General features: G+C 35.7%; 1 protein-coding gene across 3 annotated transcripts in view; it reads right to left on the bottom strand.

The window, feature by feature from the left end:
* poe (E3 ubiquitin-protein ligase-like protein poe) overlaps positions 1–14,985 on the bottom strand; it is an 801,929-nt gene that overhangs the window by 733,930 nt on the left and 53,014 nt on the right. For all 3 annotated transcript variants that reach the window (XM_090405892.1, XM_090405894.1, XM_090405895.1), the window contains exon 4: positions 11,090–11,210. In XM_090405892.1, coding sequence (XP_090262018.1) covers positions 11,090–11,210 — 121 coding nt within the window. The remainder of the gene's footprint in view (positions 1–11,089; positions 11,211–14,985) is intronic.

The following is a 14,985-nucleotide window of genomic DNA, read 5'->3' as shown; positions in this document are numbered from 1 at the left end:
AGGCTTCTTACGTTGATAGTACCGATCTTTAACTCTGGTGATGTTGAGTTGGGGTTTGTTTTCAGATTTGTTCCAGTAGCTGACTTTTCGCTGTTCGCCCTGGTTCCCTGGCGAAAACAACGGGGGCCTTGTTTAACCGGGCGACGCCCAGCCGGCATGAAATTTTGTCATGTTGTACCATCATTTTTTATTTTGGTTTAACCAATAAGAATACAATTTGGTCGGCTAAATCCCAAATTGCCAGCCCATCCTCGTTCGTTCAGTATCAAAGTAGATACCCAACAGGGTGCACCACGAGAAGGTGAGGATTGGACATTAGGTCAGAAGCCCTGGTCGGTTCTCCGCATTCCTTTAGAGGCTATGTGGAGGTCTCCTCTCAGTTATACAGCTTTGACCCTTAAGCACCCAGAAGTATACAAAATCATTTATAATAATCGCAGCATTTGTTACACTGGACAGATGGGATGGGACAGTCTGGGGAAATTCATCATAAAGGACATTTAATTATTTAATTATTTGACACCTCCAGGGAGTCCAAAGACTCATCGAGGGAGGGCTCCTGCTCTACAACTGTCTCCACCACTCAATCCACCAACTGACCGCAACTATACCAACGCCATCTACCGCCACTAATATTTCCACAGAAAATCACAAACATCCATGCCCACGTCGGGATTCGAACCCACAGCCTTTTGGCTGGAGAGCAGAATATCCTACGCATTTCTGATATGGAGACATATCAAAGATGTGTAGGATAAAGGGGCAGATAAATTTGAACTAGCTTTTCATACCACCAACAAAAAACATCAAGTTAACTGGCAACTCACTAAATTGTCATACACAGAATTCAATAATTATGTGCATAAATTTAAGGAGGCAAGCAAGATAAGATGTCCAATTCAATATAATAATAGCCAAGGTCTAATATTGACCTTTTAACTGCTGAGATACTAAATAACCAGTATGACCCTCCTTTCTAAGTTAATTTCACAATTATAAAATATTTTATAATTATATAAGATCATGAAAAAACGAACATAAATGTTGTAAAAACTCACCATTCATGATGTAGATGTTTGTAGATGATCCAAATTTTCAAAAGTTCTCGTTTTTAAATATTAAAATTCCAAGTCAAATAATGTCACACACAACTTCAAGTGAGAAACACCTCCCCAAAAATACTTCAATACTTTAGTAGTGTGTGGTAATTTTGAAAGCAGGGGTGTACACTTAAGGCTATGCCACATTTGGCACACATATACCGGCTCTCTTTTCTTTTTCTTTGCCCCAATGTGGTATTCGAACACACATGACAATGCCTAGTGGGATTTGCTTTCTTGGGTGTGGGGGGCACAGGTATTAGGAAATGTCTTTCCCTCAGTCTGAGGGGGTTCGTCACCCTGTGATGGTCGTCCAGATGCAGTGGTTGGTCTTGGCATGTGGAACTTTTGAAAAATTTCTCTGATGAGAGCCAATTGAAAATTAGCATGTGTGATATTTTCACCAGTATGTACATTATACAAAATATGTAAATTGAGAACAGTGAGATCCAAGAGATGGAAAAAGAATTTTCTATACCATTTGAAGGCCTTTTGCACACATTCAAGAGAACTGATCATCATGTCTGTCCTGTCCACAGCCCCCATATTCCTATTATAATCCATGACACATCAGGTTTCATTATTGGTGTGTTTGTTGTCCTGTCAACTTTCCCTGATTGTTTCATAGGGTCTGTGTGGAGTGTGGTCAACATACAAACTTCTCGTTTATCAATCCATTTTACCATCATCATATTATCTATGTGTCTGGATTCTACCTGTCCTTGGTCTAATTTTTTGTTTCAGTTTCGGCAACCCTTTCCTGTTTTTCCTAACAGTCCCACATGCATTGGTACCATTTTTATGTAGCCTGTCATACAGAAGAGGGCCAACATACCAACTGTCTAACCACAATATGTGCCCTTTCTGCAAATATTTTGCCACTAGGGTTTGCACCACGGCCCCAGAAATCCAAAATTCACGTTCTGGAATAACGTCTGTAGTTGCCCCTGTGTACACCACAAAATCTAACACATATCCAGTCTCACAGTCACACAACACAAAAACTTTGATCCTGAATCTACGTCTTTTTGAAGGAATGTACTGTTTGAAGTGGAGGCAGCCCCTGAACAGTATATTTTGAAAAGGGGTAATTACTTCACTGTAGGTTTTTCTCAGATGATCGATAATTGGTTGTAGTTTGTGTAGTCTTTGTCCCGGAACCTAAGTTTCATTGTCATTGAAATGTAAAATAAGTAAAAGTAAAAGGAATCTGTCCCTGGACATGTAGTCTGTGAACTGTGGAGTAGCTATGAGGGGATCCTTGGACCAATATTCTGCTATTGTTATTTTTTTTTACCCTAGCCATAAGCATTATGATTCCAAAAAATATATATAATTCCTCTGGGGTAGTGTTTTTCCATTTTTGCAAATGAGATTGGGATGCTGGTGGTAGTTTCTGAGTCAAAAATACATAATATTTATTAGTTTCATCAGCAATATGTTGCATTATATGAAGGGGGAAAAATTGTTTGAAAAAATTAAAAGCAGTTGAACCATCATCTATAATTGCTGAAATACCTGAATTATCATTATTGAATTGGTGAAGTGTTGGACAAAAATTTGTATCGCGCCATTGAAACAATTAAGCATCAGTACAATTTCTTTTTTGCAGATGCACTAGTGCTGGTGGTTCATTATCTGAACTTTTTCACTATTTTCTAAATAATAAATATCATCATTGTCACTGTCACCCAAATCTGATAAATCGGAAGGTAAAGTTTCTAATACTTCTACTAATTCCGCCTCAGTAAGAGAATGCTGCTGTCTGCTTGTAGAAGCCATTTTTACTAACCCTGGAATCACCACATCACGTGATCGCCTGGCTATTATTGTCAAGGACAGCTCTGATAGCATTGTGCATGGTCTCACAATTTTTTACAAAGATAGCACCACGAAGCAGACAGAAGCTTGAAATTTTTTTCCTTCTTATTATAAGAGATGGCACTATAAGCCCACTCATCAATTCAAATGCTTTCACAAACTAAATCAAATGAGTATTACACATTGAAAGTTCAAATTGGATTAACTTGATCGTAGCAAGGTCGTGTTTTCTGCACTCGAGTTAACTCGGCCATAGCAGTTAACGGGTTAAACTGTGGGCAGTATACATAAAGGATCCACAGATTAATGACTTTGGCTATGAGATAAACTATGCTATATCTTGTAACAATGAACTGCATGTTTGATATCTCACTGCTACATTTGACATCTATCTCATGTTGAATGAATTTTTAAAAAAATTGAGTTACTATTAAAAATAAAAAATCTCCTTCTAAAATACAACTTTTTAATCGTGTTCAATCCTAGTCTGAAGAAGCACACAGTAGTGTACAAAACTATAAAACTATTAATTAATTTATTAAAGTTCTTTAATTTTTATGGGAAGGAAAAGAAGAAAGCATATCAAAAGTTCCTGGCAAATAAGTCAGCTTTTGCTCTTAGAGAATACAGAGACAAATGTAAGAAAGCGAAACACTGTGTAAAACTAGCTAAACAAAAGTCATGGGAGGACTTTGGCAAGAACATAGAAAATAACTATCAAGACGGTGGTAAGATATTCTGGAAATTGTTGAAGAAGCTTAGAAATGGACGAAAGAGTGCTGTAAAAGGAGTTAGAGATGATAAAGGTGACATGAAAACAGGAGAAAAAGATATTCTTGAAGTATGGAGTAATTACTTCGAAAAATTGCTAAATGAAACAAGCAGTGATAGCAGAGTGGTAAAAAACACTCAACCGGCATACAGTCAGGAATACATATCCATACTTGAAGTAGAAAAAGCCATTAAAGGCTTGAAATGTGGAAAGGCAGCAAGAGCAGATGAAACTCAACCAGAAATGCTGAAGTATGGTGACATAAAAGTCATACAGTGGCTGCACTGCATAGTTCAGAAGGCCTGGACAGAGGGAAGAATTCCCGATGATTGGAGTAGAGCTCTCATAGTGCCCATATATAAAAAGGGAAATAAAACTGAATGTGAGAATTACAGAGGTATTTCCCGACTGAGTGTTCCTGGCAAGATCTATGCAAGTATACTTGAGGAACGGTTGAGAAGAATTGTGGAAGAAAAGCTTGGTGAAGAACAATCTGAATTTAGGCCAAATAGAGGCTGTCAGGATCAGATCTTCACTTTACGACAAACAGTTGAGAAAGCATGGGAACAAAGATCCGTATTTAAGTTTTGTTGATCTGGAAAAGGCATATGATAAGGTGCCAAGAGAGAAGCTATTCAATACGCTACAGTTATATGGTGTCAATGCAGCATTATATCAAGCAATACTTAGTCTTTATTTGAGTTGTAAGTCAGCAGTTAGAATTGAAGGAAGTACAGGAAGATGGTTTAATGTTAAATCTGGTATGAGACAAGGATTTACATTATCCCCTGTGTTATTCATTATCTATATAGATCACATTATGAAGGAAAGCGGTATTAAACATGATATCAAAATTGGAGATGTTAATGTCAGCTCTTTGCTTTATGTGGACGATGTTATACTTCTAAATAAATCCGGTACAAGGTTCCCTGACTAAATTTAATAACTGTTGTAATAGATATGGTATGAAGGTCAGCATTAAAAAGACAATGACAATAGGTAGAATTGTTGAAAATGTCAACTGTGTTGTGAACGGGGAACCTGTGGAACAAGTAAAACATTTCAGCTACTTAGGCACGATTTTTAGTGAAGATTGTAAATTAAATATGGAAATAGATAACAGAATCAACAAAGCTGGTATGGTAGGCAGTCAATTGAATAAATTCATATGGAATAAGAGAGAAATTAGTCGGAACACTAAATTAGCTGTATACAAGACAGTGTTCAAACCAGTTTTAACTTATGGATCTGAGAGCTGGGTCAGAAGTAAAACACTTGACCAAAGACTAGAAAACACAGATATGAGAGTCCTGAGAAAGATTAGAGGCATGAACAGATGGTATCAATGGCAATATATTAAAAATGAGGATATTAAGAAAGAACTTGACATTGTCAGCATCCAGGAATGCGTTATCAGAGCTAATCTCAGGTGGTATGGTCACTTAAACAGAATGGGCGAGGAAAGATTAGCAAAACAAGTGTTCTCTGCCAGGTTGGCAGGAAAACGACCCAGAGGAAGACCAAGATATAGGTGGATTGATATGGTACAAAGTGCCTTAGACAATAGAAATATAACATCTGATAATGATGTAGTCTTGACAAGTAACAGACCGATTTGGAGGAAAATTGTAGATAGGAAGTTAGTAATGGTGTAAATTTTTCATGTAATACTATCATATCCTGTACACTCCTTGAGGGTATATGTCAGGAATTTGATGATGACTTTTTATGTGATTTTCAGCATACAGGGCAGTCGTCGTCCTCGACATGCGTCATTTCGACTTTGCGGCAGTAATCCCATAAATAATTTTAAAAATAAATTTCGACTTGAAGCAGCGCAATGTAAAATTCAAATGTCGCGGGCGAACTTGTTTGTGAGCGTGGCGGAAGAATACGCCATTACATGCCATTTGTTTGGGAGAGGTGGCGTTGCTTGGGTTCCAGCATACACATCCACTCTCTCACTTTTGTGTTTGTGTTTTTTTGTGACTTTTTACCCTTTAATATGGCTCCCAAACGTAAGGAAGACTCTTCTGATGGCAGTGTGTCGAAGAAAAGGAAAGCCATTACATTAGAAGTGAAATTAGACATTATCAAAAAGGCAAAATAGGGAGAAACACCAACGAACATCAGCCGCATGCTGAACTTAAGTCGTACCACAGTTGGGACTATTATCAAGGATAAAGTTCGCATCCTTGAACACGTGAAAGGATTGGTGCCCATGAAATCGACTGTGATTACGAAAAAACGCAGCAGGCTCATGACTGTGATGGAAAGGCTTCTTGATCTTTGGCTGGAAGACCAGCATCAATGCCATATACCAATTAGCTTCATGTTAATTCAAGAAAAGGTGAAAAGATTGTTTGAGGCATTGAAAAGTGAAAGGGGAGAAACGATCGCAGGTGAAGAGTTAATGCTAGTAAAGGTTGGTTTATGCGGTTTAAGGCTCGGGGCAATTTACATTAAGGTGCAAGGCGAAGCTGCTATTGGTGATGATAGAGCAGCTGGTGAGTTTCCTGAGGGGTTGGCTGAGATAATAAGAGAAGGGGGGGGGGGCTACAGTGCTCAACAAGTGTTTAATGTGGACAAGACAGGCCTATTTTGAAAACGTATGCCTAATTGTACCTATATCGCTAACGATGAGAAGGCAACACCAGGCCATAAAGCTGGTAATGAGAGACTGACTTTGCTTCTTGGGCTAATACTGCTGGCATTAGTTCCTCTTCCATCCTCTCCATCTTCTTCAATTGCACCTGCAGTATCTCCTGCACCTTCTGCAGCCTGTCCTGACTCTCCTGCCTCCTCCTTCCATTAAGTCAGTCTCTCCCTCCTTGCAACACCCCTTCCAGTGTGCAAGCCAACCACAGGATAAAAGGTAAAGAATTGTTTTCATTTTTGTTTTTTGCTAATCACCTGTACAGAATGTACAGTTTCATTTGTCATTTTGGGGATCGTTCTCATTTTTATGTTTACAGTTTCATTTTTGTCATTTTTCTGTACTATACAGTAATTATGTTCTCCCTTTCATTTTCCTATGGCGTAGTTCTGTTTCTTGATATATATGTAGGACTTTAGGGTGTTTTAGGTTAGGCAAGTAATTAGGCTATGGTAATTCTGACTTGCATCGAAAATCGCCTTACCTCGGTCCGTAGGAACGGATCTCCGATATAACTCGAGGACCCCCCCGTGTAATTAATAAAGCGACTTGTTTGTTGTCTACAGTAATAAGAAATTACAATTTCATGATGGATTCATCATCACCAACATCAAATTACTGATATATATACCCTCAGGGAATGTACAAGGTGTTATGATAGCACTACATGAAAAGTTTAATCATTACTATCTTCCTATTGACAATTTTCCTCCTGTTGTTATGTGCCAATCCAGTTGTTTTCGACTCTTGGTGATCTTGTGAACAAAGGCTCCCCACCCCACTCGGCCTCTTGTTCTTTCTTTTGGCAAATATAAGTTCAAGTTGGTGAGTTCTTTTATGATGTCCATCGAACTGTTTTTTTGCAGTCATCTTCTTCTTTTCATTTCCTCAATCTTCCCCAACATAACTGCCTTTTCCAAATGATCCATCTGCTCACATAATATGCCCAAAGCACATCAACTTCTGTTAAGTGATCACTACCTCCGACTGTCTAAAACCTTATTGGTCATTCTTGAAGTCCATGGGATTCTTAATAGTCTCCTCCATGCCGTAATTCAAATGAATCAATTCGCTTTCTGAATTTCTTCTTAATAACCCAGCTTTCACATCCATATATCACTGCTGGAAATACCATTATTTGAAAATTCTAACTTTTGTGGCCTTATTCACACTTCTATCTTTCATCATTTTTGTCAGGTTTAACATAGCTTTTTCTTTTCCCATGACTATCCTTCTTTTAATTTCATCTTCAAAATTTACCATCATTTCTGATTCTGAACTCCAGTAAATCATAACTTTCAATGATCTCCATTTTATCTTCCTCTATTATAAATTCAATTAAATTGCCAGATGCCATCACTTTTGTTTTGCCAATATTTAAATTAAGCCAGGCTTTGTTACTTTCTCTCTTAACCAAAAAACCAACTAGATATTCCTTAGTTTCATTAATCTGTTATCTATAAAGACTACAATACTGTCAGATCTTATATTTCAGTCTTCTAAGGCATTTCTTGCTGTTTCAATCTGTCTAGATCCTGGTCTTCTTCTGGGTCTTTTTCCTCCAATTCCAACATGAAACACTTGCATTGCTAACCTTTCCTCTCATATATTGTTTAAGTGACCATACAACCTAAGGTTAGTTCTGCTCACACACTCCTGAATGCTAACAATATCAAGTTCTTTCCTAATATCCTCAATTTAATATGCCACTGATGCCATCTGTTCACTTCCTTAATTTTTCTCAGCACTCTCATATCTCTGGTTTCCATTCTCTGATCAAGTGTTTTATTTGTAATCCAGCTCACAGATCCATAAGTTAAAGTATCCATAAACAGATAACTTTAACTTATGCTATTTGAATACTGTCTGGAATACAGCTAATTTTGTAATTCTAACTAATTTCACTCTTATTCCATATAAATTTATTCAGTTGATTTCCTATCATATTAGCTTTGCTAATTTTTTTACCTATTTCCATATTTAATTTGTCATCTTCATTAAAAATAAAATATTTTACTTGATGATGGATTCAAAAAGTTAAAAGGGTGGCCCAGAAAGAAAAAATCATATTACAAGTTTCTTTCTAGCATGTAATACAGCATGTGCCTGTAGGGAACAGAAAGGAAAATGCAAAAAATTTGCTAAGCTTTTATTTTATAGCTTTTGTTTGCAGAATTCATGGGAAGACCAGGAAGATAAACATGATAAAGGTGCAAAGTATTCTGGAGACTATAGAAGAAAAGCCTGGGAATGAAAGAAATACTGCTGTCGAAGCAATCAGATGATAAAAGCAACTGAAAATAAAAACTGTAGATAAGGATATTCTGGATGCAGAAAGTAAATACTTTGTAAAAAATTACTAAATAAGCAGTAATAAAAACAGTGATATAAAAATACCCCAGAGTAAAACAATTACAAATTAAATCAAATGTGAAATTATAAATATGGAATCATTATTATTTCACAAGGAACACTGCTCTGACAACTAATATAACAATTTTCCTCCACATTGATTGATTATTATTAAGCAAGACCTCCAGGGAATCAGAGACTCATCGAGGAGGCCACATACTAAAGGCAGCAGGCATCATGACTGTTCTTGAATACATTCACACCATTAGTGCACATAACATTAATGGAAATCCATTCCAATCATGCACCAATCTATGAGAGAAAAATCTAGCCCTTGCCCCACCTTCTTGACAGCATTCATTAACTTCCAGGGATGTCCTTGAATATTTTCTCTGCCCTCCATAATACAATGAATAATTCCATCTACTGAAATCTTGTATGACCGTTTCAGAAGTTTATTAATCTCAATTGTATCACCCCTCTTTATCTAGTGTCTGCAATCTAAATTCTCAATCTGTTTTCATAATCAGTGTTCCACAATCCTGATATCATTTTCTTACAAAACAGTACATTACCATGCATGCCTGCCCAGTATTTTTATAAATAATTGTCACAGAATTTTTTAAACAGACCTGTGTGTGTGTGTGTGTGTGTCAAGGCGTAAATTCCAGGTGTGTGGTGCACACACATAGAATAGCAATATCACTGAGATTATATTTTTGCATTTATTCCTGTTAAAGACTCCTCAATTGTTTCCTGGCTTCATGTGATTCCTAGAATTAACACACAATATACCAATGCTTCATGAGGAGGACACTTTTCAGCATGTAAACATTGCATAACATTACCATTAATAGCCTGAGCATGCAGTCACAAATACTGACACCTTTGAGCCTGATCAGATGCAGAGCATTCCAGTGGTTTTAAACCACCCAGAAAGCAAGGCAAGGTGTCAACCAATTGAATGTTGTCATTTTTAATGAGTGCTGTTTTTGTTTTCTGAATTTCATCTGTTTTGCATGTATAAGTGGCTGTCTATATCAGTGTCCTAAACATGTCAGTTTAGGACACTGATATAGACAGTAATTTTCTATAAATAATTTATAACTTTTTTTTAGGGTCCATATTTACAATGGAAAACATTGACGATCTACTGAAAGTCCTGTTTCCTGCCAGAGCTTTCATGGATTGTTTGATTCAGATTTGGTCTGATGCAGAGATGGTGTAGCAGATCAGATTCTTAGCATTCCAGTGGTTTCAAACCACCCAGAAAGCAAGGCAGGGTGTCAACCAATTGAATGTTGCCATTCAAGTCGAAGGAGGTTGGAACTTGTGTATAAATAAGTAAGTAAAATGAATTAATTCAGCATTTTTTTGGTTCAATCCAGAAAAATAATAATTTCCCAAGTGATTACTTTTTCCGATAATAAATTTAGTTTAATCCTTTATCCAAGTGTAAGCAAGTGTAAGACATGGAGTGATGAGAGGTCCAAGCTCTCATCACTCCATGTCTCAGTATCTCCCATAATGTAAAGCATATCTCCTTGTGGACATGTAGAATTTGCTATGCAAACCGGTCTGGCCACTACCCAGATAGGTTTCGACCTTTATTGAGGTCTCATCAGTGGGAAGCCAGATCCAGAAGTGGTGGAGCAATGGAGAGGTCATATTTACTTATACGAGTTGCCAAAAGATGTACCACCTTATTAATAAATTACTCTGGATGTAGAGAAAGATGTTGGAAGTTTATTTTCCACTTGGTTAGACTATAATAAATTTAGTTTAATCCTGAATATACTTCGTTTTCGCAAACTTTGTTTTCTTACACTTGGATAAAGGATTAAACTAAATTTATTATAGTCTAACCAAGTGGAAAATAAACTTCCAAAATATTTTTTCCGATTTCTATGCATATTATATGGCTGTATTTAAAAACTGTATCAAAATTCAAATTAACTGTGTCTCACTCTAGTATTTGCCAATGATAACGTAATCTCACCAAGAAGTGTAAACCCCTTTGTGCTTCTCACATAAATGGTGCACGTCAAACATAGCTATTATTTGTTTGATCTTTATGCTTTCCATATTTAAAATCATCTTAATTGATAAAGTATTCAAAGTTATCCTACAATTAATTGCATTGGACCAATTAAGATGAGCACTGATGTCCTATGCACTCTTAAAACTTTCATACATCAATAAAAATGCAATCAGACAGTCACAATGACATGAATTTTGTACTGCAAAGTGCATAAGCCATACAATAGATCAACCAACCTAAATGGGCATGCGATGTCACTGACACACATACAAATGAATATAAAACTTTAGATATAATAAAAGCTTTTGCTGAATGTTATTAATGATGAAACCAAAAACTATTCTTACCTTCGTCCTCACTACTGTCTTCAGAAGAGCTAAAATCATCTTCATAATATGTATTAGAATCAGAAGTGCTAAAGGCATCTCCATCAACTGGATGTTTCTGAATTCTTTTAAGCATGCATGCCTAAAACAATATATTATACACTTTATATATACATAAATAACCTGTGTGTGTGTATGCATGATACTTTATATGATTATAAACTCAGAACAGTGAATGCACCATATACATCTCTCAATTCCATTCTTGTTAACAATATACATGTTAACTTCATAAAACATTAGTTAGCATGCAGCAAATAAATAAAAATTTATAAAAAAGCAAGTTTTCAAATCTATATTTTTAGATGCCTAGTGGTGCAAATAATAATCTGTGGTATGAACTGGTTACTGGAATATAATGCCACATAGTTACAAAGCCAGAAAAGATTTTGTCTTCCAAAAAAGGAACTAGCAAACCCCATTAATCAGGATGCTGCTTTCCAAATTCATCAATTTTTCTTCCTAGCACAAACTATTGTTTCCATCTGTCTCATTTTAAAATATGGATTTTCATCTGATTTCACTTACACAGTAATACAAGTAAAACTCCTTTAAATGAAAGTTCAACTTATAAGTTACTAATGTCAAACTAAACAATCATTTTCTGGTGTATACCCACAAGGGATATAAAGGATATTATGATAATCCAACAAAATACTCCATGATTGACTCATTATCAACTTCCTGGTATGTACACTCAAAGGATGTATACAGGATAGGATAGTACTACATGAAAAATTTACATCATTACTAACTTCCTATCTACAATTTTCCTCCAAATTAGTCTGTTACTTGTCAATACTGCAACATTATCAGATCTTATATTTCTATCATCTAATGCACTTTGTACCATATCAATCCACCTATATCTTGGTCGTTTTCCTGCCAACCTGGCAGAGAACACTTGTTTTGCTAATCTTTCCTTGTCCATTCTGTTTAAGTGACCATACCACCTGAGTTGATCTCTGCTAACGCATTCCTGGATGCTGACAATGTCAAGTTCTTTTCTAATATCTTGTTTTTAATATGATATTGCCACTGATGTCATCTGTTCACGCCTCTAATCTTTCTCAGGACCCTCATATCTGCGGTCTCTAGTCTTTGGTCAAGTGTTTTACTTCTGACCCAGCTCTCAGATCCATAAGTTAAAACTGGTTTGAACACTGTCTTGTATACAGCTAATTTAGTGTTCCGACTAATTTCTCTCTTATTCCATATGAATTTATTCAATTGACTTCCTACCATACCAGCTTTGTTGATTCTGTTGTCTATTTCCATGTTTAATTTACCATCTTCACTAAAAATCGTGCCTAAGTAGCTGAAATGTTTTACTTGTTCCACAGGTTCCCTGTTCACAACACAGTTGATATTTTCAACAAATCTACCTATTTTCATTGTCTTTGTCTTTTTAATGCTGACCTTCATACCATATCTATTACAACAGTTGTTCAATTTAGTCAGGGAATCTTGAAGACTTGCAGATTTATTTAGCAGTATTACATCGTACGCATAAAGCAAAGAGCTGACATTAACATCTCCAATTTTGATATCATGTTTAATACCACTTTCCTTCATAATGTGATCCATATAGATAATGATAATGAAGAACAGAGGGGATAATGTACATCCTCTGTTCTGTGTTTTATACTGTTATGGGCTTGCTGGTCACCTTTATCTACTTCCTGTACTTCCTTCAATTCTAACTGCTGACTTACAACTCAAAGACTAAGTATTGCTTGATATAATGCTCATTGACACCATATAACTGTACCATATTGAACAGCTTCTCTCTTGGCACCTTGTCATATGCCTTTTCCAGATCGACAAAACTTAAATACAGACCTTTGTTATATTCCCATGATTTCTCAACTATTTGTTGTAAAGTGAACATCTGATCCTGACAGCCTCTATTTGGCCTGAATCCAGCGTGTTCTTCACCAAGCTTTTCTTCCACAATTCTTTTCAACCTTAAATCTTACCAGGAACACTCAGTAGGGAAATACTTCTGTAATTCTCAGATTCAATTTTATTTCCCTTTTATATATGGGTACTATGAGAGCTCTATTCCAATCATCGGGAATTCGTCCCTCTGTCCAGGCCTTCTGAACTATGCAGTGCAGCAAATGTAAGACTTTCATACCACAATACTTCAGTATTTCTGGTCGAATATCATCTACTCCTGCTGCCTTTCCACATTTCAAGCCTTTGATAACTTTTTCTTCTTCACGTATGGATATGTATTCCTGACTGTATGCCTGTTAAGGGTTTTTTACCACTGTGCTATCACTGCTTGTTTCATTTAGCAATTTTTCGAAGTAATTACTCCATACTTCAAGGATATCTTTTTCTCCTGTTTTCATGTCACCTTTATCATCTCTAACTCCTTTTACAGCACTCTTTCCTCCATTTCTAAGCTTCTTTAACAACCTCCAGAATATTTTGCCACCTTCTTGATATTTATTTTCTATGTTCTTGCAAAAGTCCTCTCATGACTTTTGTTTAGCTAGTTTTACACAGTGTTTCGCTTTCTTACATTTGTCTCTGTATTCTCTAAGAGCACAAGCTGATTTATTTGCCAGAAACTTTTGATATGCTTTCTTCTTTTTCTTTTCCACTGCCTCTTTAACTTCTTGTGTCCACCATGTAGTTCTGATTTTTCTATCCTTGCAGACAACCTCACCACATGCCTCTCTGGATGAATCAATCAGGATTTTCTTCAAGGCTTGCCACTGAATCTCCATGATTAACGTCCCATCAATAATTTTCTTCTAAGCTATTCTATTATTTTTCAGGCTTCCAATTTGATCAACTCATTTCAATCTTCTAAAGCACCCCTAATTACAATCAACACACCTACACATTAATCTTTCCTACTACTTTTTTTTTTCAAAACATTTATTTTGCTGATCCATCATCTCTGCTTAAGGAACCATATACCATCTCATATTAGCTCTGTTTACACATTCTTAAATGTTAATAATATCAATTTTTGTTCTTAATATCTTCATATTAAGAACATAAGTTTCTGCCAATATTATTATGATTACCAACACAATATCTCATAACTAACTTTCTTCTAAGCTCTTCTATTATTTTGCAGGCCTCACGATATTTTCATCATTGGTAGACTCTGTACAATACCATCTATCTGGAGTCTGTGATTTTTAATAGTCAGATCCATAAGTTACAAAAATGGTTTAAAAATTATCTTATATACTATTTGCAAACTTTTTTTTGTTGTTGAATTTTTTATTATTATTGTTGTTGTTTCGCATAGTGATTCAACTGACTCCTGACCAAACTGGCCTTACTATTATCCATTTTGATTAACTTGACATCTTAAATGAAAATTTAACCTAAAATATGTAACGAAACTTATAGGCTCACTACTGAGAATGCAATCAATGTATTCTGTTTTCCTGCTTACTTTCAAGGTTTTCTTCTTTTTTTTTTACCACTTTTATCAGTAATATATTGCAGCAATTATTTGACTAAAGACTACTGAAGATATAAAAGATTTATTTAAGAGGATAATATCATCTGCAGAGAACTACACATAATATCTTCTATTTGAATGCCAAGTTCAATAATACAGTCAACTTTCACTACAGCAAACTCATAGGAACCAATGAATAGTTTATAATAGAGAATTATTTGCTATAATGAATTGCTTTTAGCATAGGACTAAACCCATGAGGCTTTGTTCAGGATTTCTCAGTTTAACAGTTTTTGTTACAGGGTAGAAGATCAAATTATAATGAAATGTAAAAAAAAATATTAAAAAAATATTAAAAAATATATATAAAATTATAAAAAAACTATAATGAAATGATGTGCTATAACGAACAATGTGAAAG

This window comes from Typopeltis vanoorti, chromosome 15, assembly GCF_054136105.1.
Source record: "Typopeltis vanoorti isolate ZY-2024b chromosome 15, IOZ_Tvanoo_1.0, whole genome shotgun sequence".
NCBI lineage: Eukaryota > Metazoa > Arthropoda > Arachnida > Uropygi > Thelyphonidae > Typopeltis > Typopeltis vanoorti.
The sequence above is the reverse complement of the archived record's forward strand: the minus strand, read 5'-3'. Positions and strand labels throughout refer to the sequence as shown.